The sequence below is a fragment of the Coturnix japonica genome, unplaced genomic scaffold (assembly GCF_054131305.1).
Source record: "Coturnix japonica strain WE unplaced genomic scaffold, WE-NBRP24 Scf040, whole genome shotgun sequence".
Lineage (NCBI taxonomy): Eukaryota > Metazoa > Chordata > Aves > Galliformes > Phasianidae > Coturnix > Coturnix japonica.
The window spans coordinates 3,231,096-3,256,544 of NW_028188943.1; the positions used below are offsets into that span (position 1 = coordinate 3,231,096).

Below are 25,449 nucleotides of genomic sequence, written 5' to 3' on the forward strand. Positions count from 1 at the left end.
GACAGCCAAGGAAGACCTGGGGCTCCCGGGCAGCCGGCCCTCTCCCCGCCGGGGCCCGGCACAGCCCCCCACCTGCCCTGCGCAGCGGGAGGAGAAGAGGCAGGAGCTGAAGGCACTGCAGGCCCAGCTGGAGGGCGAGCGGCTCCGCTCCCAGGAGCTGCAGCGCCGCTGTGCTGCTGAGAGACGTGAGCGGCAGGAGGCGGCAGAGCAGGAGCGGCAGCTGCTGGCCGACAAACTGCGCTCCAAGTGGGAGCGGGTGCGGGTGTCAAAGCTGCAGCGCCTGTGGGAGCAGAGCCTGAGGCAGTGGCAAGCAGAGATCTGCCAACTGCTGCAGGAGAAGGAGGCCCAGCTGCACCAGATGCAGGAGCTGCTGCAGAAGCAGTGCAATGACACCATCCGCCAGGCATGGCAACTGCAGCGGCAGCTGGCGGAGACACTGCTGAGGTGCGACAGCAGCAGAGCGGGCCGCAGAATGCAGCAGGAAGTCCAGCGGCAGCTCTGCTGGAAGTCCCGTGCAGAGCAGGCCATGGAGAGCAAGCGCCTCCAGTGTGAGCTGCAGGAGCAGAGAAGACGCTTCCTGCAGTACATCCTGGAGCACGTGGAGGGGCAGCCACGCGTCTTCTTCAACAGGGCCAGGGCCTGCCATCGGGCTGTAGCAGAGGTGGGTGTTCAGGCTACAGAGCAACAAGAGGCCTGCCCACCTGAGCGCAGGGAGCAGCAGGAGCAGAACACCCATCTGCTGAGTAAGCTGAAGGAGCTGCAGAGACGGTGCAGCCTCCTTGAAGAGAAAAGCAGAAGCTCTCAGCAGATGTGGGAGGAGGTGGAGTGGCTCAAGGACAAGATGCGTACGCTCTGCCTCCGTACCCAGCAACTGCTGGAAATAGTCTGGCAGCTCAAGGAGGCCTCTTGCGCATCCAAAGAGGCCACAGAGAAGGCAGAGGAGGTCAACCATCTGCAGGGACAGCATTTGGAAAAGGAGGCTGCAGAGCAACAAGAGGCCTGCCCACCTGAGCACAGAGAGCAGCAGGAGCAGAACACCCACCTGCTGAGTACGCTGAAGGAGCTGCATAGACAGTGCAGCCTCCTTGGAGAGAAGTGCTGCCTGCTGAGGAGCAGCAGCTCTCAGCAGATGTGGGAGAAGGTAGAGCAGCTCAAGGACAAGACGCGTACGCTCTGCCTCCGTACCCAGCAGCTGTTGGAAAGAGTCCGGCAGCTCAAGGAGGCCTCTTCCGCATCCAAAGAGGCCACAGAGAAGGCAGAGGACATCAACCAGCTGCAGGGACAGCATCTGGAAAAGGAGAATGAGATGGCCAAGGAAGACCCAGGGTTCCCAGGCAGCACAAGCAGCAAGCTGCTGGAGCAGTGCAGCTACCTCCAACAAGCCCTGAGCAACCTGGAGAGTCACTGCCAGGCCCTGAAGGCCCAGAACCACCTGCTGAGAGACCTCCAGCAGGCTGACATCAAGCTTGGAGCGCTCAGCAAGCGTCTGGAGGAAAAATGCAAACAGCTCCAGGAGATGGGGAAAAAGCTGAGGCCACACAGAAATCCCAAACAGGAATGCCCCGATCCCCAGGAAAAGCCAGGGGAGTCAGAAGTGTGGCCAGTGGCAGTCTGCATCTACATTTTCGCAGACCATCACCACCAAAACGAAGATTCTTAGCTCGTCACAGCTACAAAATCCTTATGAGGGCCCTAATGAAGACCCAGAAAACGAGCTTCCACTGACAGCTGGACAATACGTTTACATCTGTGGAGACATGGATGAGGATGGCTGGTTTCTGGGAGAGCTGACGGATGGCACAAGAGGACTGGTCCCTTCCAATCTGGTGGAAGAAGTTTCAGATGATGACCTGGATACCACCGTGCCTCCAGGGCTTCGTGATCTCCTGCTGGATACCGATGACGAAGAGAGACCAGGCAGCAGGAGCAGGGGCAGAAAGTTATGGTCACCATCCAGAAATCTGTGTCCGTGTGTTGGCTCAGCCTTGGGGACGCCGAGATTCCTCTCCATAAGACAGCAACATCCCATCAAGATTCCACCTTTCTGGATGAAGGCTACCTCATGCTCCACTTGACGTTCAAGTGGAGTGTGGTCCATCAGCAGGAAGGCCTTAAAAATTCATCCCTTGTAAGACTGAAAATTTATTACATTGGACTAGACTAAAAGAACAAAAACCACCAAAAACACCAAAACAACTTTTAAAAATTTATATATTATTTATATATTATATATATTATAATATATGATTATATAATATATATTATAATATACATAATATACATTATATACATAATATATATAATATAATAAAATAATAAATAATATTATATTATATATATTATAATATTTTTTAAAAAACTAATAAAAATAACCAAACCCAAAATCTGTGTCCAGTCTTCTTGTTTTTAGACAGTCTGCTCTTGTAAAGGTACAAGGAAAGGTAGAGGCTGAGGAAAGCCTCCAAAGTCTTTCTCAAGTGCTCTACCTACAAGTATTAGAATCAAGAGAGAAAGGAATCATCACTGCTTGCCTCTGTTCTTTGGGACACCTGAAGTACCTTGGAAGGCCACACTTCCTGAGCCCTACAGACAGTCTGTCCCAAAGCAGCTGTTTGATCATTTCCATTGGGTGACAATGCATAGCGCTTGCATCGTCTGCAGGCACGGACTCAGATGCAAATCCACATCCTTAACTGTAGGTCCGTACATCCTTTATATACATGCTCCAGCTCCCCATTCAAATTTTCTTTCTGTCCCTACATGTCAGCAGAGCACTTAGCAAGTCTCCTTCACATCTAGACACCAACTGCCCATACAAGTGTGTGTGATAATGCACACGGCTGCGGCCAGCACTCTGTGTAAAGAGAAACTGTCAGAGAGCTGCACATCAGGGAGGGGTTCCTTGGTCTCAGCCTCTGCTTGCTTTTCTGGCTGGCTGTGAGTGACGCTCACGACCAGGTGAGATGGCACACAGAGGGCGTGGATCTCTGGGAGACAGGAGAGTTACATTCCGTGGAGCCAGATGTGCGTTCTTCATTCTCGAGTGTTGAAATCTCTTCTGGTGACAAAGCTGGTGAGACTCAGACAGAGGGATGCCGGTGGATGAGAAGGCCAAAAAGACAGCAAGAGCTGGAACAGTACCTGTGGGAGCTGCTGATGAGCATGGACTTGATCAACCTGGTTCTCCAGGGAAGGTTTTGGAGAAGGCAAGGGGCAAGAGATGGGAGCGCAGGGAGACAGCGAGATGCTCTCAGCCATCATTTGTGTGCCGGGGACAGAAAAGCCACTGGCACTGGAGTTTCTTGCTTGCTTGCAGGAGACTCAAGCTTTGTGGAGATGGCCATGTATTTCAGCAGGGAGGAGCAGGCGCAGTGAGTGCTCTGCCGAGATGTGATGCCGTAGACATACGATTCCATGGCCCTGCTCGCAGAGGGCTTTGCTGCCTTTCCTCCTCATGAAGGCATCTTGGGCACTGCAGAGTGAGCCTGCACATGCAGCAGAATAAGTGCAGTGCATTTCCTTCCTGATGAATGCAACAGCAACTACAAAAGAAACATGAATGAGTGTGAGTTTCAAAAGAGATTAATGTGCTCTGGACTCTGAGGAAAGACCCACAGTCACCGCTGGCAAGCAGGTGTCAGTCAGCCTTTCAATGAGGTTAGGGAGGGATGAAACAAGGCTCCAAGTATTTGTTGCACAGTTGAGTTGCTTCCTGCTGTGCTTCACAGCACAACGTGTTTTTATAAAGATGAATGCCTGGGAAACGGAAAGACTACTTTCATACACCTTGTTTGTGTTAGTTGACTGCAGTTCCAACCAGCTGGACATACAGGGTCTGGCAAATGACACCTGGAAGGAGGTACAGGCAGGAGGCCCAGCACCCTGCAACCTCCAGGTGAGGGAGAGCAGCCAAGGATTCCTTTGGGACCTGCAGGTTAACTGTGTGCAGCAATACATGCAGGAGCATCTGAGTATAGAGATGATGGCAGAGGTACAGAGCTAAGCATCACAGAGAGGGAGAGTTGCTCATCTTGTCTCCCATGGTAAGACAGGAACTAGGAGCCACGAGGAAAATGTGGCCGCATTCTGCTTTCCTCTTCTGTCCCACACCAGCCCCGTCAGAGGGGAGGAACAGCCACGCTTCCACTGAGACGTTCCTCTTCATGCACAAATGAGCATGCACGGAGCTGTGGGCAGTGCTGGGGCTGCACACACGTGGGTGTGCACAGGTGTGTCCATGCACTGCAGAGATTTGTGCACGCATGTGGGAGGGTGTGCAAGGACGAGGTGGTACGTGTGTGTGTGTGTGTGTGTGTGTGTGTGTGTGTGTGTGTGCAGGGATGGGGTGGTACGTGTGTGTGTGTGTGTGTGTGTGTGTGTGTGTGTGTGTGTGTGTGTGCAGGGATGGGGTGGTACGTGTGTGTGTGTGTGTGTGTGTGTGTGCAGGGATGGGGTGGTACGTGTGTGTGTGTGTGTGTGTGTGTGTGTGTGTGTGTGCAGGGATGGGGTGGTGGCCATTTGCACGAGCACAGAGGTGTGCAAAGCGGTGGGCGATTGCTCCGTTGAAGCAAGAAGCAAGCGTGACAGTGCTCCAGTTGTAAGGAAGTGCATTGCTGGAACAGGGCAGAGCTGAGCCTGCAACTGCAGCCTCCTTTGCACAGCCCAGCTCTCAGAGGGTGAGACAGTTGTGCTTCCTGAGCAGCTCAGGGACGTTGTGGACAGAAGCAGCCGAGTCCAAAGTTCCTGGTGTGAAGTGCTCCGAACATCGGGCTCTCTGGGTGAGCTCCCGGCTGACAGCACTGCTCCCCTCTGCCCTCGCCCGGGCCTGCTGGGAGCTGCAGGGCCTGCTGGGAGCTGCAGGCCCCGCAGGAACTACCACTCCCAGGATGCTGTGCGGCAGCACCGGGCGCCGCCATGACAGTGCTGTGTGCAGTGCTGTGCAGGGCTGGGCCTGTGGGCTCAGGGCACCGGGTGCTCCTTCCCTGAGCCTGCCAGGAGGTAAGGCACCGTGAGGGTGGTTTGGGGGAGACCAAAAGACGTAGAGAGGACGTAGGTGGGACATGGAGGTGAGATAGATGGGGCATGAACTGGATCTAGAGAGAGGGGTGAGAAGGCAAGGTGGATATCCGACAGGTGGGGACAGGGGCCTGTACAGGTCAAGGGCCAAGTCCAGCTCTGCAAGCACAGCAACATGTCGGGGACGCCGGGCTGCGGCTGGGGATGGAGCAGAGCAAGATGGAGAAAGGGGGGAACATTCAGGGAGCGAAGAAATCTCCAAGTGGGGCTTTCTCCATAGCTCAGCCTGCAGCGCAGCCACACGACCTAGGCAGGCCTCAGACTGGGATCCTGCTGCTGGGTGCTGCAGGGTGCAGCCTGGCTCAGTCCTCTCTGCACCTGGGGACTGATGGCTGTGTCTGGGATGGCAGTGAGCCTCCTCCACTCCAGGCTGAGCCACTCAGCTCTTCCAGAATTCCCGTCCATCCCCCTTTCTCATCCCTCCATTCCCACGCAGAACTGACTGAGGAGGGGAGGGATGGGTCCAATGGTGGTGGCAGATCTGGGACACTGCCCTTTCTGCTGCCCTTTCACATTGCCCTGAAGGTGGGCCCGGGGGCCTGGGGAGGTGGACTTTGTAACTGAAGGAACGGCCGCAGGCAGGCAGAAATATGGCAAAGACATTTAATAATTGAACATAGCAAACAGTCAAGAAATGACAGTATTCCCAACCATTTCCCACCCTAACAATCCTTTCTGATCCCACCCCCTCAAAATCCCACCCCCAGTCGACTTCCCTCCCTCTGCCAAAAACCTCCCAGCCCCCTGTTGTAATCCAAGAAGAATGGCAGCAGCCATGGATCAAGAGAAGGACTTGACAGAGCAGCAGCTGTGGAGCAGGATAAAGAGCAAACCGTGTTGGTGGTGGATGCGACAGGCAGTGCCAGCAGGGCGTCCCCTGCTTCAAAGTGCACCTTTCCTCTCTCACCCACCACGCATTCTCTCCTGCATTCAGGGTCTGAGGGATTTCTTCCAGTTGTACTCCATATCCACGTGGCCAGTGCATGATACTGAGCCCAAGTGGAACACCTGCTTGGAAAATGAAATCAACTCTCCCATTCAGTTCTATGAGCGTGTGCCTTCCTCTCAAGTGATGCGTGGTCATATTTGAAAAATCCAAATTAGTTGGATATAAGAGAGGTAATAGCATCATAACCGAGCATTACTAATACATTCAATGATTATTGCCGCATTTTCCAGCACCACTGGTAACATCAGATCCCATTGGATTCACATCCAATCTATTAACATAGTAGAAGCACAAGATAACCTGGATAATGCCTAATAACTCTCGTTCCTGAGACAGTAGTTGGCAAACCTGAAGGCAAAAGGTCAGCGCGCTAGGACAAACAGCCAGACAGCAGTATGGTTAAATATGGCTGCGTCCATCGACTGCCCGAAAAGCCATGCTTTTATAGCAGACAGACGAGGGCATTTAAAAACCACAGACACCAATTGGAGGAAAGCTACCGCAATAACAACCCCTGGTCAAAGACCCCCTTGAAAGCCGCGAGCTACTCATTCTTTTCCTAGAGGTGTCCTTGGTTCTCATGCTGTTTCTCCCTCCACAGCTGCTGCTCTGTGAAGCCCTTCTCTTGATGCATGGCTGCTGCTCTGTAAAATACTTCTGGTATTACAACGGCCCCCCAGATTCCCACCCCAATAATTCCTTCCTCCAAATTGCAACACTGAATTTCAGAGTGTAACATTACCAGAGTACAATTTCTCCCCCAGAATTGCCACCCCACCAAGTTCCCTCCTCATCTCCCTTTCTGCTCTTCTCATCTGCGCGTCTTCCTTACTTTCACCCTGTCCTTTCTCTTCTGGTGATGGAGATCTTCAGGCTGGAGGAGCTCTTGTCTTGCTGCAGCCACCCCAGCATCTCTTGCCAGCTGTGCTGTGCCCAAACTCATCCTCGCTGATCCATGCCAGCCGATCATCGATGTCTGCCATGTCCTCCGGGCTGCCTGCGCTTGTTGTCACTGCTGGAACAGCAGTCTGGAAAAGGCAATCTGGAAAAGTAAGTTCTTTGTACTTGATAACTTCTCAGTTCCTTCTGATCTCGATATACAAAGTAGTTCCAAGTCCCTGTAGCTTTTGTGTTTTCTTTTGCAGAAGGATTCTGTGATTCTGTATGATTTTTGGGATCTTTGAGATCCTTTTCAACCCAGGCCATTCTATGACTGTACAGTTCCATACTGGAACAAATATAAAATGCTAACTATGTAAAACATGGAGTCAAACCTGTGTGATTTGTCCACACCAGGAGGTGATTAGAAAACAATTTGTAAGCTACAAAGCTGCTTGCTGGAAAGGAAAAGAAAATAAAACTACAAGAATAAGGGAACAGAAGAATAACATTTCTTCCTGAAAATAGGAAGAATAATGGACCTGCCATGAAATTTGGGTGAAGCTGCCTGATTTTATGAAGCTATTCACATTATTTTCTTGGTGCTGTGTTTCCCAAATGAGTGGTTTCTGGTTCTGCTGCAGCACCAGTCTGCATGTGAACATCAATTCTATTCACCATCTGGGAAGATTAGGACTTCTCCCACCAGCACCACTGAATTACAGTTACTCAGTGGTTAAACAAAGGAATCCTTAAAGAAGGGTTTACAGCTGTCCTGTTATCTGAAGTGCTTGGGGCATTCTGATGCTATTAAGCTCTATGTATTAACAAGTTAAAAATTAAGGGTAGGCATCTGATTGTTGTGACAGTTTCTAAGTGATTTGGAAAGCTGTACCACCCAACCACTCCTTCTATTTGATGGAGGTGACAAAGCTCAGTTTAATTTCTGACTGCTGTTTAAATTCTGAAGCTCGAGCTGGTTCCTGGAGCAGAAAAAGCTCGGAAGCTGTCCCTCCTACAAGCAGGCACCTCTGAGCAAAATATGACATCTCAATTTCTGATGGTAAGGTCAGGAGATCTGATTCCAGCGTCTAGCTTTTGGCTTCATGCTATGTTAGTGGGACCTTTGGCATCTAGCACTGACCAACAGCAACTGACAGGCTGGTAACAGTGCACCCCAAAGCAGTTATGTGTCTCTTTATGTTATGAGGGAAAATTGTATCACATTGAGATTTCCTATTTTTACTCTTTGCAGATCTAACTAGCTGATGGAAGAATCCTGTACGCCATGTTCACACCATTTTCAATCAGCTGGATGAGTCTGTTGTTGGCATTTTAATACCATTTACCAGGCAGGCAATATGTATGGAGTATTTGGCTCTCTCTACAGTCATGCATATTTGAGTATCTTCAACATGTGGCTCATTGCTTCCATTTCAGGCTGCCCAGAGAAGCTGTGGGTGCCTGTCCTTGGTGTTGAAGGCGAGGTTGGATGGGTGATGGGCAGCCTGAGCTGGTTAGTGGGCAGCCAGCCCATGGCAGGGTGTTTAGAACTGAATGATCTTGAAGGTTTCTTCCAACCCAAGCTCTCCCGTGATCTTATGATTCTGTGATTTCATTCAGGTTTATTAAGATGAGATGAGTTCTCCTAAATGCGCTGTTCTCCATATGATTATAATTGGAGTCTAGATGGGTGACTGAAACCAGACACCAAACTTTCTGATGGCCAAAATGAAATGAAATCAATCCTTGACTGTGTCAGTAGTCTGTAACTAGAGCTTATCAGGTAATTCCCAGCCTCCTGCCTGTATCAGTGGCTGCACACAGTGAAAAAGTCTGATGGGATTTTAACCTCTAAAATGTTCCAAAGCAACCAGAGGGTGAATATATTCACTATGCAAATACCTGCAGGAATAAGCTTGTCATGTATGTCCTCAGGTACCACAGTAGTTAATGGTGGGACTCAGTAGGTCATGCTGAAAGTTGAGTCTGCTGATCTTGAAGGTCTTTTCCAGCCTACATGACCTTCTGCTAATATTTCTGTATTTCTTTCTGATCAGCTCCCAGAAAACCTCCCACCCAGCCCCCAACTGACCCCGTGGTGAAAAATAAAACAGAAACCTCAGTGACGCTGGCATGGTCCCCTCCGAAGATGCACTGCCCCATTCCAATCGATGGCTACGTCGTGGAATGCAAGAAACTAACTGGCTTCACCTGGGTGAGGTGCCACGAGTCTCATGTCCCCGTCCCAGAGTTCACGGTGAGCAATCTGTCTGAAGAGGCTGATGATCAGTTCCGAGTGTCTGCAGTCAATGCGCATGGACAGAGCCCGTCTCTGGAATTCCCAGGGAGCGTGCACGTTGGTAAGCACAAAAACCCCAATGGAAATGGGTCAGTGTGAGTTGAGTAGCTGTGTTGGTTCCCTAAAGATATTTCCTTTGACTTTAACGATAGCAGTTCATTAACACACCAAAGGCTTTCCTTTATTCCTAATTCTCCTATCTCATATCAACCTCCAGCTACCACTAAAGTGATACAAGTTCTATTTCTGTGACAGAGACATGAATATCCTTATCTTTTGATAACTCACATGTGCAAGAGGCAGAACTTTCTGTAACAGATCTTAAGCACAGAAGTGCTTCTTCCAGCACTCATGCAAAGGGAGAAGTAGAAATGTCCCTATGATTTAATCTTCCATCTCTAAATGAGATACCAGACTTTCATCTAAAGAGCATTAAGACATACATGTTGTTCTTCCTCAGGACCAGTCCTGGTTGTGAAATCCCCCCTAACAACTGCTGTACCTGGAGGGGATGCCATGTTTACTATTGACCTTACAGCAACGTGTTGCGGCACTTGGTACCTCAGTGGTAAATTCTTACAGGAAAGCGAGACCTGCATCATCAAGGGAACCCAAACTACTCACAGCCTAATCATAAAGAACATCACCAAGAACGATGATGGAGCAGAAGTGAAATTTGTTGCCAGAAATGTTGATGTCAGCAGCAAGATGAGAGTGAGAGGTATTTGCTTTGATCATTCTCCTTTCCTCTTACAGTCAAGGCATAGTTGCTGTGATCTGATGATTATAACTGGGGCTGCAGGCATTCACGGACTGTACCAAATACCTGAAATTGCATCCCATGGACTGACGTGAGTCCTGGTAATGACCTAAACATGATAGCACTGAGTGTAGGGTAAGCCAATCTACCCAGCTGCTTGGTATCTGAACCAGATTGCTTCATGCCAGCTGATGAATGTCTGCAGTTCACAGCTATTGGCCAGTGCATTCAGTCAGCAAGTTTACCACTGCATCACCATAGAGCAGTACTTTCAGCTCCAGGTTCAGACAGCCTTTCTGATTGCACTGGAATAGTTTAGAAGTAGGGGAGCAATCATTCCAATAATATCTCTATCAATCAGCTTTGCATGACAAAATAGAACAAATAAATATTCATGATGGGAGGAGCTGTTTGTCATTGGGTGGAAACCTCCGCAGAAGCATGTTTAGAGCATTATTAATCAGTAGAAGGAGATGTTTGGTTGAATTTACTTAGTAAATCCGGCAAGAAGACTAAATGAAATATCTTGAATTGCTCAGCACTGACACAATGATGAGTGCAGGAACAGAAGGTGATACTTTTTCAGAGATCTTGCAGCAAACATTGACCACGTTAGCCTGATATAAATTGAAATAACGCGGCCTTTGCTCCTGACAGGTGCTGCAGTGAGATTTACCAAGAAGAGCAAAGATGTAGAAAAGATCTCCGCTCAGCTGCGTGAGGAAGCCAAATTGCAGGCTGAGCTTTCAGACACAGGTGCTACTGTGGAGTGGATGAAGGATGGGAAGGAGCTCAAGGCCAGTGAAAAATAGGAACTGCACATTGTGGGGAAGAAACACACCCTGAAAATTCACAGCGTCTCAATGGATGATGCTGGAAGTTGTCAGTGCATCTGTGAGGGGGATAAAATCCTCTATCAGCTTTCAGTGAAAGGTATGTGACAGTCTGGGCTGTCCTCTTCCGGCCCAGGGCCAGCAGACTGCATTCACCCGACTCCCCGACAGTCCAGCTGTTGTCAGACAGCATCTGGGGTGTTTTCAGTGGCTGTTTTGACTTGAACTGGCCAATCTGCTTTGTAGAGCCATTTGATTTCTGTGTTCTGTCCTGTGATTCGTCCCTAAGATATAGAGGAAATGAAGGGAAAGATAGGAAAAAGAGCATCCCAGCCTTCCTGCTCTTCTGTCAGGGTGGCCACAAGAGATGATGTCAACAGCTCTTTTTGTAGCAATGATCCCAAATGTGGAAGAGACCTGTGAAGAGTCACAGGGATGTTTACTTAGCTGTCATTCCATGGTGGGCTTTTTCTTACACAGATGTAGAGAGAAACTGAACTTTCCCACGCAGGTCTCTGTTTTGCTGCAGGGTGTAGGTCTGATCTCTGAGATCCACATGCTGGGCCTTGATTGCAATAAATGAGAGCCCTTTGTTTGCTCCAGTGGAAGACTTTCCATTTCTGCAGTACCCTCTGCAGATGACACAAATGCAAATGCACCTTCTTCCCAGCAACAATTGCCTTTTTTTTTTACTCTGAGTATGCATGAGGCTCTTCATCATATTCTGCTGGCTTGTCACCCTTGTTGGTCCATGGAGAAACAACAAAGCCCCAGAGCAGTGTATGCACTTTGGCATTGGAGAGCTTACTTAATTGCTTCTTCTCAAAGAACGAACTGCAGAGAGGCATGGAGACAGCTCCCAATAGAATTGAATAATGGGACTAAATTGATGGAGAGCAGAACTTCCTTGCAAGGCTTGTCAGCTAGTCTTAATTTTGCTTTTCTTCTCTCTCTTGGTCATGTTAGCATAATATTTCATACTGGCAGGTCTGCCCCAGAATTAATTGAATTAGCTGATGGACGTTTCCATGTGCTTTGCACTGTAATGTGACTATCAAATGAGTAATCAATGCTGTTATTTTAAAACCTGTGTTGGCAAGCTGTAAGACAAACAACTGCTGTTGGTAGCTTGGTTACTGCAGAATCAGCTTTCGTGTATCTCATAGATAGGGAAGAGACCCTGAAGGGTCAGCTAGTTGGACTCCCCCGCAATGAACAGGGGCACCGCAGCTCCATCAGGTGCTCTGAGCCCTGTCCAGCCTGACTTTGAACATCCTCAGGCTCACCAATCTTATACCCATGCCACACACTCGCAGTATTTCACCATTCAGCATCGCCACTTGTATCTTCTCTTCCTGTAAACCAGAGCTAGCTGGTAAATCATCTGCTGTGCGGGTCAGCTGTGTCTCTCCCATGGGCATCACGTGGCTGCTGGGAGGCTCTGAAGAGCTGCAGCCAGAGGTGTGTCACCCGCTGGGCCTCGTGCCCAAAGGAGCCCACAGGAAAGTGTTGTTGCAGTTTGTCATGCACTGCACTGCCATGAGACTTGACGTGCCAGACATCCTCTGACACGTGACCTCCTGCATCCGGGCAGGACATCTGAGACGTCTCCTTCAGCCTGACGTGGCTGCAGTTTCACACTGGTTTTACTAAGGAAGGAGAAGGCACATGGATGAAACTCTTTTCCTGCTCTTCCTGGCATTAGCTCATAGTACAAGTAAAGCACTGTCAGGTCAAGCCTGGAGGAGTAATGCTTGTCACTGACATGTTCCTGTTCAGGGTGGAGCTGGAGGGTAAAATAACACAAGAAATTGTCATTGATATTCAATATCTGTGAAATTCAGCTGGCTGCATTCACAGAACCTGGCGTTAAGATCTGTTTTCTGGTTTATATCTTGAGCCTATTTTCCATAACCCAGTCCTCATTTATGAACTGAAGCTCTACTGAAAACCTTTCACTGTGTATGCTCATGCTGCAGCGCAGCGCTTGTGACCTTTAACAGCACATTCACGTTCCTCTGATCACAGGATCCTTAAGGTTGATTAAGACCCTCTAGTCCGACTGCTCACCCATCACCACCATGATGCTCACCATCAGCTAGCTAAAAACTCAGCAGAGATGATAGATCAAGCACAACACTGGATTTGGGATGGCTAGAGAATTCTAAGATATTGAAGGATTGCTTGCAGGTGGTGTTGGCTCAGGTATTCACCCTGCATCCCACCTCCTGTTCTGTTTGGTTGAGAATCATGCATTCTGCAATTTCACTTTGTAATTCAAAGACCCTGGCTTTATCTGTTGAAAAACTGATCTAAAACAAGCCAAGAAGACTCCTTTGGAACTGGTTGATGCAGAACAAAGGCAAGGGACAAGTTACACTGTTTGATGAACATTATTGGATGAGAGCTAAGCTAAGATTTAAAAAGTTCTGGGGCTGTCTCTGAGCATCAAATACAGAGGAAGCCTGCATGATTCCCTGAGAATGGATACCTCCTACTTTGGTGTAGGGTTAAGGGAACACTAGCAGTAAGTCCTATCACAAAATGTCACATGGCTCAGACAAAATGCCATCAAGAGGGCTTAATTAGGAGCACCAAATGGTCACAAGATGGTCTTAGGGCAGGGAAGTAATCTATCTATGTGATATTGGTTGGTGCTATTAGTTCTTCACAGCTTGACTCTGGAGGGACTGTTCTTCTTTGGTCATCTAGTTTTAAAAGAATAGATGTCTCCTGTCTATTACAATTTTTAACGAGTTATTTGTTCACTGATGCCATAAATGTGCCTGGCATAGCAATTGGCCTTGTTATATTCAGTGAATGAAAGCAACAGTTGTTGCTCTAAGAAATGCAATACTAAGCTAGGTCTGCCTGTAGCTGACAGCCATCAGCTTGCTCCTTAGGCAGGTTCTGTCTGGATGGAATGAAGGGCATGAAATACTGATGTGCTCATCAAACTCTGCTTGTTTGCTTAGAGATAAAGTGTTGAATAGGTTTGTTCATGTATTGCAAACACGTTACTTAGCTGCCTTCATTTTAGCTTCAGAAGAACATGTGCAGAATACAGAATTGATTAAAAGAAATAAGAACTGTCTGCATAGAACTTACTCTTTCCTCACACAGGAGAATCAAACAGACGTTTGTATGTGAGTACCTCCAGAGGTGAAACTCGATCACCCAAATGTAATGAGCAGAGACATTACAATCAGTTCTAACTGTATCTTCATGCTGCGCTGAATAAGCCTGAGTCAGGATGTAAACCACTTTCTCTTTTTTTCTTCAGATGAAGCCATTAATTCTGTCAACAAGCCCAAAACGACTCCAGAAATATCAGTCAGTCCTTCTGAAGGCCTGGAGCTGGTGTGTGAGGTGTCAGCTGCAAGCGGAGCTGTCGTATGGAAGAAAGATCAAACAGGGGTGAAGCAGGACCAGAGGACAACCATCATCTCCCAGGGGACGCACCGCAAGCTCATGGTCAAAAATGTGACCCTGAAAGACCAAGGGAGCTACAGCTGTGAAACAAAAGATGACAAAGCAACATTCCAAGTGAAAGTCAGAGGTGAGAAAATGCTTGGAATCCCAGAGATAAAGGAACGCTTCATTTGGTGTGTCTTGCATTGGGAGGATCAACTGACAGCCTCTCTGGTGCAAAACATTTTGGCTATAGGACTTTCTTTGTCATCTAGTGTCATAGCAACACTTTTCTACATGTGCTTTTCCATCCAGGAATGAATTACTGCAGCAAACAATAGGCAAGGAGGGTAACTTGTGCAGCTCTTGTAGTCAGCTGGTGTCTGCAGGGTTACAGTGCAAGAGCACACCAGGCATGCAAGGAGTGAGAAAAGGGGAGGTGTTTGATGAGATCTGGTTACAAAATTTGAATGACACAATTAGGTGGAAAATGCCACTAATCAGACTCATAAATGGCCTGGGTTGCAAAGGCCCACAGTGCTCATCCAGTTCCAACCCCCTTCTTCCTATGTGCAGGGTTGCCAAGCAGCAGCCCAGGCTGCCCAGAACCACATCCAGCCTGGCCTTGAATGCCTGCAGGGATGGAGCATCCACAGTCTCCTTGGGCAACCTGTTCTAGAGGGCCGTTCCCTTCTGATTTTCTGGAAATGTAGAGAGACATGAGAAGAAAAAAAGATAAGGGAGGACGTTCAGCAGTGCATGCAGATGTTTTAAATCTCATGTACAAATCTGCTATCAGACTGAGAAATGTTTAGCTTTGTGATATGATGTGATATGATGTGATATGAAATGATATGCTTATCATTTCCCAAGGCAAAATAGATGGGAAAGTATTTTCCTGTCTTAATGAGGCATCACGATGCTCCCTGTGAAGGGCAAGTATAGTGAAAACGGGGAACTGGAGTAATCTCTGCAGCAGACTACAGCAAAACGGTGTGACTGTTGTGATGTCCCTGCAGAGAAAGAAGACGTGTTTACAAACAAGGACAAGGTACAAAAAGAGGTGAAGGCTGTACTGACTCAAAATGCCACGCTGAGCTGCGAGGTGGCCCAGGAGAAGATGGAGGTGAAGTGGTACAAGGAGGGGAAACTGATCACCTCGAGCAAGAAGTTCAAGGTGGAGTCAGAGGGCAAACAGCGTCGGCTGGTGGTGAGCCAGGTGGAGAAGAAAGGTGCAGGGGAGTACAGCTGCGAGGCTGCTGGCCAGAAACTCATCTTCAAGATTCATGTAACTGGTAGGAAACACATTTTGGTTGATATTCTTTGATTATTCCATAGTCTGGCTGTGGAAACGTCTGTGTGAATGTGTCCTCTTGATTCTGCCATGAAACTGTTTTGGGGAGGATGAAAAGAAATGCTTACAAACGTGCAGCTAAAATGATTATTTGTTTTTAACAGTGTTTCATCCAGCTCTTCCCCTAGGACTACTTTTATCATCAGCTGTCCATGGATGTCCAACTTTGATTTGTACAATGTGCAATACTGCTCTACCAGTTGATATTTCAACAGTAGTAGTTACAGATCTCTACTGTGGCTGCACTGAGGTTTGGTTGTTGGTGTCCTAAGAACTTTTAGTCAGAGGCATTGCACTTGCCTTTGGCTTGTTGAATCCCACGTTGACGACCATTCGTTCCATGATCTGTAAATGTAATGATCAGTCGTGAATCCATTTATACCTTTCTAATTGTACGTTTCTCATTAGTCTGAGAGTTTAGCACAGAGGTAGATCTCTCACTCCAGCTGCAGTAGAGATTGCTCTGGTGTCAGTATATTTTGCACAAGATCCGGTAAATTTTAACTTAGACTCCAGATAGCCATGGGCACATCAGCTGCATTCTGAGTGACCATTAGTGAGCTGGCTGATGACGAGGGTTTTTCTTCTGTTTTATTTGTAGCTGCACTCTGCTGGTTTTTGCTCATAAATCAGCTTGTTCTCTGTTAACTTTACAGTTCTCGTCTTGTATTCTGAGCTGATCAGGACAGGGAATCTGTTTTCTCCTCTTCTTTCCTATGGCAGTGAACACATTGGAGCTTAATCCTGGTCAAGGTTTGGCATTTGGTCAGCTATGTGGAGGAGCAACTGTACTGGGAGTCTACTGCCTTTCTGCTCACACACACCTGGTGTCCTTGCAGAGCATAGCTTGCGTTCTGTTCCCTTGTAAAGGTTGCAGTCTTTGCTCTCTCCATCTTGGGGCATTCTGCTCCTTCAGTCCCTGGTGTGCAATACATCTCTGCTCCTGTAGTAGACAGTTTTTCTGCTGCCTGTGGTGTAGACTCTAAACCATCAGCTCTTACTGTTCCCACACCACGTGGATGTGATTCTGGGGCCTTTGGATCTGTTCCGTGAGTTGTGTAGCTCATGCTTTTGGCTCAGGAAACTGGAAGTTTCAGCAAAGAGTGGATTACAGAAAGGGTAGATTTGGGAGGTATCTGTCAGAGAAAATGAAATATGAACGATGACAGAAAGACTGTGGCAACAGCTAGAATCTACCAAGTTAATCCTCAGCAGCCAAAGCCAGCCCACGTCTTATTGCAGAGGTGTAGGGAGAAAACCCAGAAATTTAGTGCTTTTACACTTGAATTTTGCTAGCTGAGGGCTATTATTAGCTGCTTGCCTCAGAAACCAAAGGTTTTCTGTTCTCTTTCAGGCCGGATGAGCTCATGGCTACACAGGGTAATGTAATACCTCCTCCTCTGCCATACGTGGAGAGTGCTTGCCTAGCTACCGTTGCTGTATTTTCTCATGTGTACCACCGTAACATGACGTGCGAGTCCAGCCCTCACTGCAGAATGATGTGGTGTGAAAGTCAGGAGGGATTATGAGTACTCTTGGAGTGGTTGGCTCTTTCACTACAGAAATCCTCATCTTACTAGCTTCTCCCAAAGTGCAATGGCTTTCTGAGTCTTAATTTGTCCTCTTACCATTGCACTCAGAAAGATTTTCAGGGTTCCTCTACCCCAGGGTTCCACTGGTAGCACAGAACAATCCCATTTTAAGGACATGTTGAATGTTAGGTGCTTAGTGTTGAGCGTTATGGGATGCAGATTAGACCTTCTTGCTTAAAAGAAACAAGTGCTGCACACCTTGGAAGCCTATTGAAAACGAGAGCAAAAAGGGCTGATTCTGCCATCTCATTATCTCAGTATTTGTGGTGCATGCTGAAATCCTTACTTGAAGTGGGCCAAAGCTCCATTGCATTTGTGAGAAGTTTTGCATCACCTGGTTGGTCTAGGCCATGTTTGTTGTCTTGCTAATAAGCAAGCCTTCTGATCTTCATCAAATCATTGCGGTTGGAAAAGACCACAAAGATCCCCACATCCAGCCTCAACCCATCCCACCATGCACACTGCCCACGTCCCTCAGTGCCACATCTCCATGGTTATTGAACACTTCCAGGGATGGTGACCCCACCACCTCCCTGCAAAGCTGTGCCACCACATCACCACTCCTCTTCAGAAGAAGTTTTTCTTAACATCCAACTTGAACCTCCCCTGAAAACCATCAGTCAAAACAGGGGCTGTTGAAGATGGGCAGAGAGAATGATGCTTCTGCAGTCAATACAAGCAGGGAGATCAAATGTAGAGTGTATCAACTGCATTCTTGCATTGGCTTGCTGCCCTGCTCCCTCGCCTTCAGTGGACTGCAGTGCTGGTGGTAGAGCTGTGGTGTGAATCCTGGGATTGCACGTACTGTAACGGTCAGCAGCACAGGAACTTGACCTGAACTTACCCTCCTGGGCAGCTGCTGCCACTCAGAATTCAGACAGCATGCAGAGGAGAAAGTCATGAAGGAAGGGAAAGGGATGGCAGCAGAAGGCTTCACAGAGTGACAGCGGGGAGGAAGGAGATAGGGGACAGGTCATGGAAGGGTTTGCCATGACTGCTCGGGAGCAGGAGCCTTCCCGGTCACCTGAGCTGGGTATGCCTGAATATGCTTGCATGAATGATCTGAATGAGTGGTCTTCCATGTCTCCACTGCAAATAAAAGGCAATATCAATCCCCCTCACACCTGCTAGTCCTGCATTCATGCTTGGAGCCTCTGTCTTGGTATCAGCATCAGGACCCTGGGATCTTTCCTGGGACCCAAACAAGCATAGGAAGCTTATTCAAAATTGCTCTGCTGTTAGAAGCTGGCTAGCACTAGAGAAGTCCGTGATGTAAGTGCATCAGAAATATTCTGCACTTCTACAGCCTTTTGTAGGGCAAACCGTGGAATAGAAATGGAAGCCCATTTATTTAGGGTTTATCTGTTCTCCCACGCCTCAAATAGGAACTAGCATGAACGCTCTCAGCAACCAGTTGTTGGTAAAAGGAGAATCAGATAAAACAGTCATTAAAGTAATCAATAAAAGATTCAATGTATCAATCGATCCCACTTAGCAAAGTGATTAACTGAATCACCTTAACTGAAGTGTGTATGCCTAACTAATTACACTTGATATCTTTCTGATGCTAACTCCATTTGTTGACACAAAGGGTAAGGTGGGCTTTAAACACTTTCTTCTTTATGTGTTAGGTATTAAGAGGAGATGACCTCAGCCAGTTCTCTGAAGAATCAGGGGTTGCTGAGAGTAGAAAACCATGCTTTATGCATAAAACCGAGCTACAAAACCTAATGTAGGCCAAATATTCACCATATTAAGGGATATATCATTACCATAGGGTAGAGTCAAAAGATGGTTTTCTGCTCTTAAATTTCTATGGTTTCCTGATTTTGAGGTCTTCATAACTGAGCTGTACTTGGCTGATATCCAGTGTAGAGTGCAGCAATATCAAAAAGACAGACAGATGAAGATCTGTCATTGTCTTCATTAGAAGAAAACTGAAAATTAGGAGTCCTAGCTGATAGTAAAGACTACCCAGAGGGATGGGATGACCACAGGGACTGTGCTGAGGATGCATTATAATGTGTGATAAACACTGTGAAGCAGTGTTGCTCCAGGAAATGGTCCAATACAACATAGAAGCAACTTTTAATGTCTTCTAGTCACAAGCTGTTCATATCTAATGTATATTTTACCCAATGTTTTCCAGTTCCAGAAGCAGAGGATGCCTTTATCAACAAGCAGAAGGTGCAGAAGGAGGTGAAGGCTGCACCAACAGAAAATGCCACGCTGAGCTGCGAGGTGGCCCAGGAGAAGACGGAGGTGAAGTGGTACAAGGAGGGGAAACTGATCACCTCGAGCAAGAAGTTCAGGGTGGAGTCAGAGGGCAAACAGCGTCGGCTGGTGGTGAGCCAGGTGGAGAAGAAAGATGCAGGGGAGTACAGCTGCGAGGCTGCTGGCCAGAAACTCACCTTCAAGATTGATGTCACAGGTGAGAGAAATTGTTTTGACTGTATTGAACCCCCCAACAAAGAAGGAGGGGAAATTTAAGTGGTTTGACACATTCAACCCCAGCATTCAGTGATGTAGACAGTGCTTAAATTCTGTTTCATTCATGTGCTTTTCTGTTTGCCTTCCGAAGCTATGAACACTTAGGACTTGGGTAGCCTCAGCTTAAGACAGGCTGGAAATAATTTGGGAATTTCCCTGGGGATCTCAAGTAGATGCAATGACAGCAAAATGAGAAGTCAATAATTTCAGGGGAAATTAAAGAATATTAAAGATATCTTCAGGGCACAAGCACACCCCTGCAAATGCTTCTTCCTAAATAGTCTCAGAGACAGCATTTGGTCACAATGCTAGAAGGCGGCACTGATGGTTTCTATTAAATTAAAGAAACCTTCAACTAAAAAGGTTTTCCCGTATTTTCTTTTGTTTTCTTCTCTATAGCAGGTACAAAAGAAATGCTTAAAAATAGAAAGGCTTCAAGCTGGTGCTTTTCTTTCCAGAAATGGAGGAAGACAGGCGTTCATTTATTAGGAGAGTCTGATAAGAAAGTGGAAAAAGGCTTTTTACCAGGGTCTATAGCAACATAAGAAGGGGCAATGGTTTCAAAAGTGAAGAGGGTAGACTCAGTTTGGACATGAGAAAAGTTCTTTATGATGAGGGTGGTGATACACTGGAACAGATTGTCCAGTGAAGGTTGTGGGTGAGTCATCATTAGAGTGTCCAAGGGCAGGCTGGATGGGGACCCTGGGCAGCCTCATTTAGTGAATGATGTCCCTGACCACGGCAAGAGGTTGGACTGGATGATCTTTAAAGCTTCCTTCTATACCCAAACCGTTCTATGATTCCATAGGGGAAACCATTTTATTACTGCCTCTGAAAACTCAGGAGATATTAGAACTGTTTTCAGAAATAAGTAGGTGAGAAAAATACATTTCCTCACTATGACTTAATCACAAACAGAATTTAACCTTGACCCTCACCTGGCTTTTGCTGGCAAAGCAACTTACAGCTGTCAGCTTGTTTGGACAATTTAATGCCTGTCCCCTTGTATGAAACAGACTTTTCAATGACTGCGTATGCTGGTGTGCTGCTGGACAGTGGGGAAAGGGGTGTTTTTTAATTTTTGAAGATTTTGGAACATGATACTGGTGGAAATGAAAACAAGTTTAGGGCTATCTAAACTGTTTTGGTCTGGCAGGGAGGAAGTTCTTCACTGGCAATTGATATAGTTCAGATGTTGGCATTCAGTTCTGTATGGGAGATCACAATGTGAACCACTGATTGATCAGCTGAGGCAAGTGTGGGGTCAGCTGTGGGAGCACAGGTGAAAGTTATGTAGCTGTGCTCCCTGGAGGGGTGGAGTTCAACTCCACCTCCTCTGAGACCTCATTTAAGGGCTGACCCTCACTGAGGCAGCATCTCTTGGAGATCGCTTGCCAGGGAGGATTGCCTCAGCTCTGGTGAGTTCCCTTTTCCTTATATCTTCTGTATTTCTACCATTTTGCTTGTAATTGTTATCCTTGTTAGTACCAGCATAGTTACTGCCAATACATTTGGCGAGCCAGCCAGGAGCCACTGACTTGGCATCTAGAAATATTAGGGAAAAAGAATATGTCCTTTGTATGGAAAATCTTTAATTGGTACAAGGGGGAGAAGACCACCCCCTTAGGGACATGCCTTCCTGGACAAATTCCAGGTTTTGAGGCATCCCCATATTACCAGTTAGCAACAATTATTGAACAATGGGGCCCTTTAAGAGTACCAAATAACATGGACGCCTATTGTCTAACTGATTACTTTCTAGGACTACAAAAAGATATCTTAATTACGAAAGAAAAGCGAATGGCTGCATCTATGGCAGCCTGGCCATTATTAAATGCCTTAAATCTGGCAGAGATAAAATCAAACAACATTGCATGTGAAAATGAATTGTTAAAGGCCTGTATTGAAAAATTGGAGGGTGAGATCAATCTATTGACGGGAAAAAAACCGTCATTTTCTTCCTCCAACCCTCAAATTAGATACATTTCATTTAATGACGATCAGGATCCTGAAGAAATGAATCAAAATAAGATCACTAAATCTGATCTAGAAAAACCATCTGAGACGGGCTCACTAGAAGTCCGTCCAGTAATAACTCAAAAAACAAAGAAAATTCAAGATCGACCAGCAGGAGTGCCTCCTGATCAATGGCCCCCTGCCGAATCTGTTTTACATGTAACAGCCCGTCCATATACACCTACTGAACTCATGGACCTAGTGCAACGATTTAGGCAAAGGCCAAGGGAAAGTGTTCCGGCTTGGTTATTATGGTTATGGGATTCAGGGGCAGATAGTGTACTGGTTAGTGGCCCTGAAGTATCTAAGTTGGCCACAATAACAATACATCCTGCCCTTCGGCAGAGACTGTATGCTGGGACTCAGTTCCCTGAAGAAAACCATTCAATTGTAGAATGGATAATGGCTGCTTGCCGCATGGTGTGGACAAATAAAACTGACATGCCAGTAAACACAGGGATGTGGTCTTCTATGGAAGAGGCTATCTACGAAGACACATTCGATAGCCCTGATATGGTTAAATTTTCTGCGGGAATGAGGGACCTAATTTTACAGCAAGCACCCTCTCATATGTATGGAACCTTGGTTTCCATACTTAATCCAGTAGTATCCGCAGAGGCAGTAGTCCAACAAGCCGCCCAATTGGTAGCAGACCTCGGAGAAACAGCGTTTACGAGCTAAGCGCAATATCAGGGTGATTAAGGATGCCGAGGCTTTTCCAATAGTGCGAGCCAGAAGATCGGCCCCGCGAACTTCTCGGGCAGGACCTGTTAGGGTATCCCGGAAACAAATGTTTAATGATCTGCTCCGAGCAGGCGTTCAGTTTTCAAAAATTGATGGGCAGCCCAATCAGGTTCTCCTTCAGTTGTGGAAGCAACTGAAGGATGAACAAAAATTTCAGAATAAACCCAAAAGGCCAGGGATAAGATTTATAGAGCGGCGACCAACAACAACATGGAATTTAGAAGATTTTATAGTTCCAAATAGGAAAAAGAAGCCACCTCAGGTGCCTCGGGTTATGACACCGGAGGTATCGGAGGTAAAAAACTTGAATCTGGCTCAGTTCATGGCTTGACGAGGGATGTCAGTCCTCCTAGGGCCTCTAGACGGGACCGGAGGCCCTATGTGGAACTGACGATATACTGGTCCCAAAAGAATATACAGAAGGTTATGGCCCTAGTTGATACCGGGGCAGAGACATCTATAATATATGGAGACCCAACTAAATTTAAAGGTAATAGAGTGATGATTGGAGGTTTTGGGGGACAAACCATTCCGGTCACCCAAACCTGGGTAAAATTGGGGGTTGGGCGTCTTCCACCATGGGAGTACAAGGTATCCATTGCCCCAATTCCAGAGTATATATTAGGAATTGATATCCTGTGGGGTCTGGCTCTCCATACAACAGTGGGAGAGTTCCGGTTGCGGCAGAGATGCATTAGTATCCGGGCAATCCAGACAATATTGAGAGGCCATGCAAAACATGAGCCTATTTGTTTGCCGAAGCCACGCCGGATTACTAATGTGAAACAGTACAGACTCCCGGGTGGGCAGGATGAAATAACAAAGACGGTGCAGGAATTAGAAAGAGTGGGTATTATAAGGCCTGCACATAGCCCATATAACTCCCCAATATGGCCAGTGCGAAAACCGGATGGAACATGGAGGATGACAGTAGACTATAGGGAATTAAATAAGGTCACGCCACCTGTTCATGCGGCTGTACTCAATATTGCCTCCCTAATGGACACACTAAGCAGGGAAATCAAAACATATCACTGTGTCTTGGATTTGGCGAATGCATTCTTCAGTATTCCAATCAGTGAAGAATCGCAAGATCAGTTTGCATTTACATGGGAAGGGAGGCAATGGACTTTCCAGGTCCTACCCCAAGGGTACGTACATTCGCCCACTTTTTGTCATAATTTAGTGGCACGTGATCTGGCTAAGTGGGAAAAGCCAAATAATGTCAATTTATATCATTATATTGATGACCTCCTGTTAACATCCGATTCGTTAGAGGCGGTGAGACAAGCAGCAGATTTGTTGATAGCTTATCTGCAGAAAAGAGGGTGGGCTATAAACCCACAGAAGGTGCAAGGTCCGGGGCTATCTGTAAAATTCCTGGGAGTAATTTGGTCCGGGAAAACCAAAGTACTACCCAGTGCGGTAGTAGATAAAGTCCAAGCGTTTCCAGTCCCTACAACATCAAAACAATTGCAAGAATTTTTGGGTATATTGGGGTATTGGCGCTCCTTTATACCTCATTTAGCTCAGCTATTAAGGCCATTATATAAGCTTACAAAGAAGGGTCAATCATGGAATTGGGGAAAGATAGAACAGGATGCTTTCCAACAGGCAAAACTGGCAGTTAAACAAGCTCAGGCGTTGGGTATATTTGATCCGACCCTCCCAGCTGAACTAGATGTTCATGTTACTCAAGATGGTTTTGGCTGGGGCCTGTGGCAACGCCAGAGTTCTGTTTGAACCCCCATTGGATTCTGGTCTCAGGTTTGGCACGGAGCAGAAGAACGATATAGCATGATTGAGAAACAGTTATTGGCTGCCTATTCGGCATTACAAGCAGTAGAGCCGATAACGCAAACAGCAGAGGTCATAGTTAAGACTTCATTACCAATCCAGGGGTGGGAGAGAGATTTGACTCACCTTCCTAAGACGGGGGTGGCCCAAGCACAAACGGTGGCACGATGGGTCGCCTATCTAAGCCAGAGAAGCAGTCTGTCTTCATCTCCACTTAAAGAAGAACTACAGAAGATCCTAGGCCCAGTGACGTATCACAGTGATACATCAAAAGAACCGATGGTTGCTCCACCAGAGAAGAGTCCCGTTCAGGAAGGAAGATATCCTATTCCTGAAGATGCCTGGTATATGGATGGGTCCAGCAGAGGCAACCCGAGCAAGTGGCGAGCAATAGCATACCATCCCTCTACTGAGACCATCTGGTTTGATGAGGGGGATGGTCAAAGCAGCCAATGGGCAGAATTGGGAGCCGTGTGGATGGTTATAACTAAAGAACCTGGTGACGGCGTCCTGAACATCTGTACAGATAGTTGGGCTGTGTACCGGGGGCTCACTCTGTGGTTTACGCAATGGGCTACCCAGGAATGGACTATCCACGCCCGACCGATTTGGGGTAAAGACGTGTGGGTAGACATTTGGAATACGGTCAAACACAGGACAGTATGTGTCTACCATGTCTCTGGTCATCAACCCTTGCAGTCACCAGGAAATGATGAAGCTGACACACTGGCCCGAATCCGATGGATTGAGAATTCACAATCTGAAAATATTGCCCGTTGGTTACATCAGAAGCTACGGCATGCTGGACAGAAGATAATGTGGGCAGCTGCTAAAGCATGGGGGCTGCCTGTACAACTATCTGATATCGTTCAAGCATGTCAGGATTGCGATGCTTGCTCAAAGATGAGACCGAGACCGTTGCCTGAAACAACATCCCACATTGCTAGAGGATATAGTCCTCTTCAGAGATGGCAGGTCGACTACATTGGGCCCCTCCCTCGGTCTGAGGGGGCGAGATATGCCCTGACCTGTGTTGACACTGTAAGTGGACTGCTGCAAGCCTATCCTGTACCAAAGGCAAATCAAGCATACACAATTAAGGCACTTACTAAACTGATGTCTGCATACGGGACACCTCAAGTTATCGAGAGTGACCAAGGGACTCACTTCACTGGAGCGATGATACAGTGCTGGGCAGAAGAAAACAACATTGAATGGCGATTCCACCTGCCATATAACCCAACAG

At 47.2% G+C, this 25,449-nt stretch overlaps 1 protein-coding gene across 1 annotated transcript; it reads left to right on the forward strand.

Moving 5' to 3' along the window:
* The first annotated feature begins 358 nt into the window (after window positions 1-358).
* LOC146753013 (uncharacterized) lies at window positions 359-9,305 on the forward strand. The gene is made up of 7 exons (XM_085531062.1): window positions 359-444; window positions 1,984-2,128; window positions 2,959-3,073; window positions 3,801-3,859; window positions 4,934-4,998; window positions 6,891-7,075; window positions 8,965-9,305. Exons 1-7 carry the CDS (start codon window positions 359-361, stop codon window positions 9,303-9,305), a joined length of 996 nt encoding a protein of 331 aa, XP_085387188.1.
* Window positions 9,306-25,449: the final 16,144 nt, after the last annotated feature.

Excerpts from the sequence above, each read along its gene's own strand:
- LOC146753013 (XM_085531062.1), top strand. The coding sequence starts at position 359 with ATGCAGGAGCTGCTGCAGAAGCAGTGCAATGACACCATCCGCCAGGCA. Across the intron at positions 445-1,983 it reads CTGGCGGAGACACTGCTGAG|CCTTGGGGACGCCGAGATTC; the intron begins GTGCGACAGCAG and ends GTGTTGGCTCAG. Across the intron at positions 2,129-2,958 it reads GCCTTAAAAATTCATCCCTT|GTGAGATGGCACACAGAGGG; the intron begins GTAAGACTGAAA and ends GCTCACGACCAG.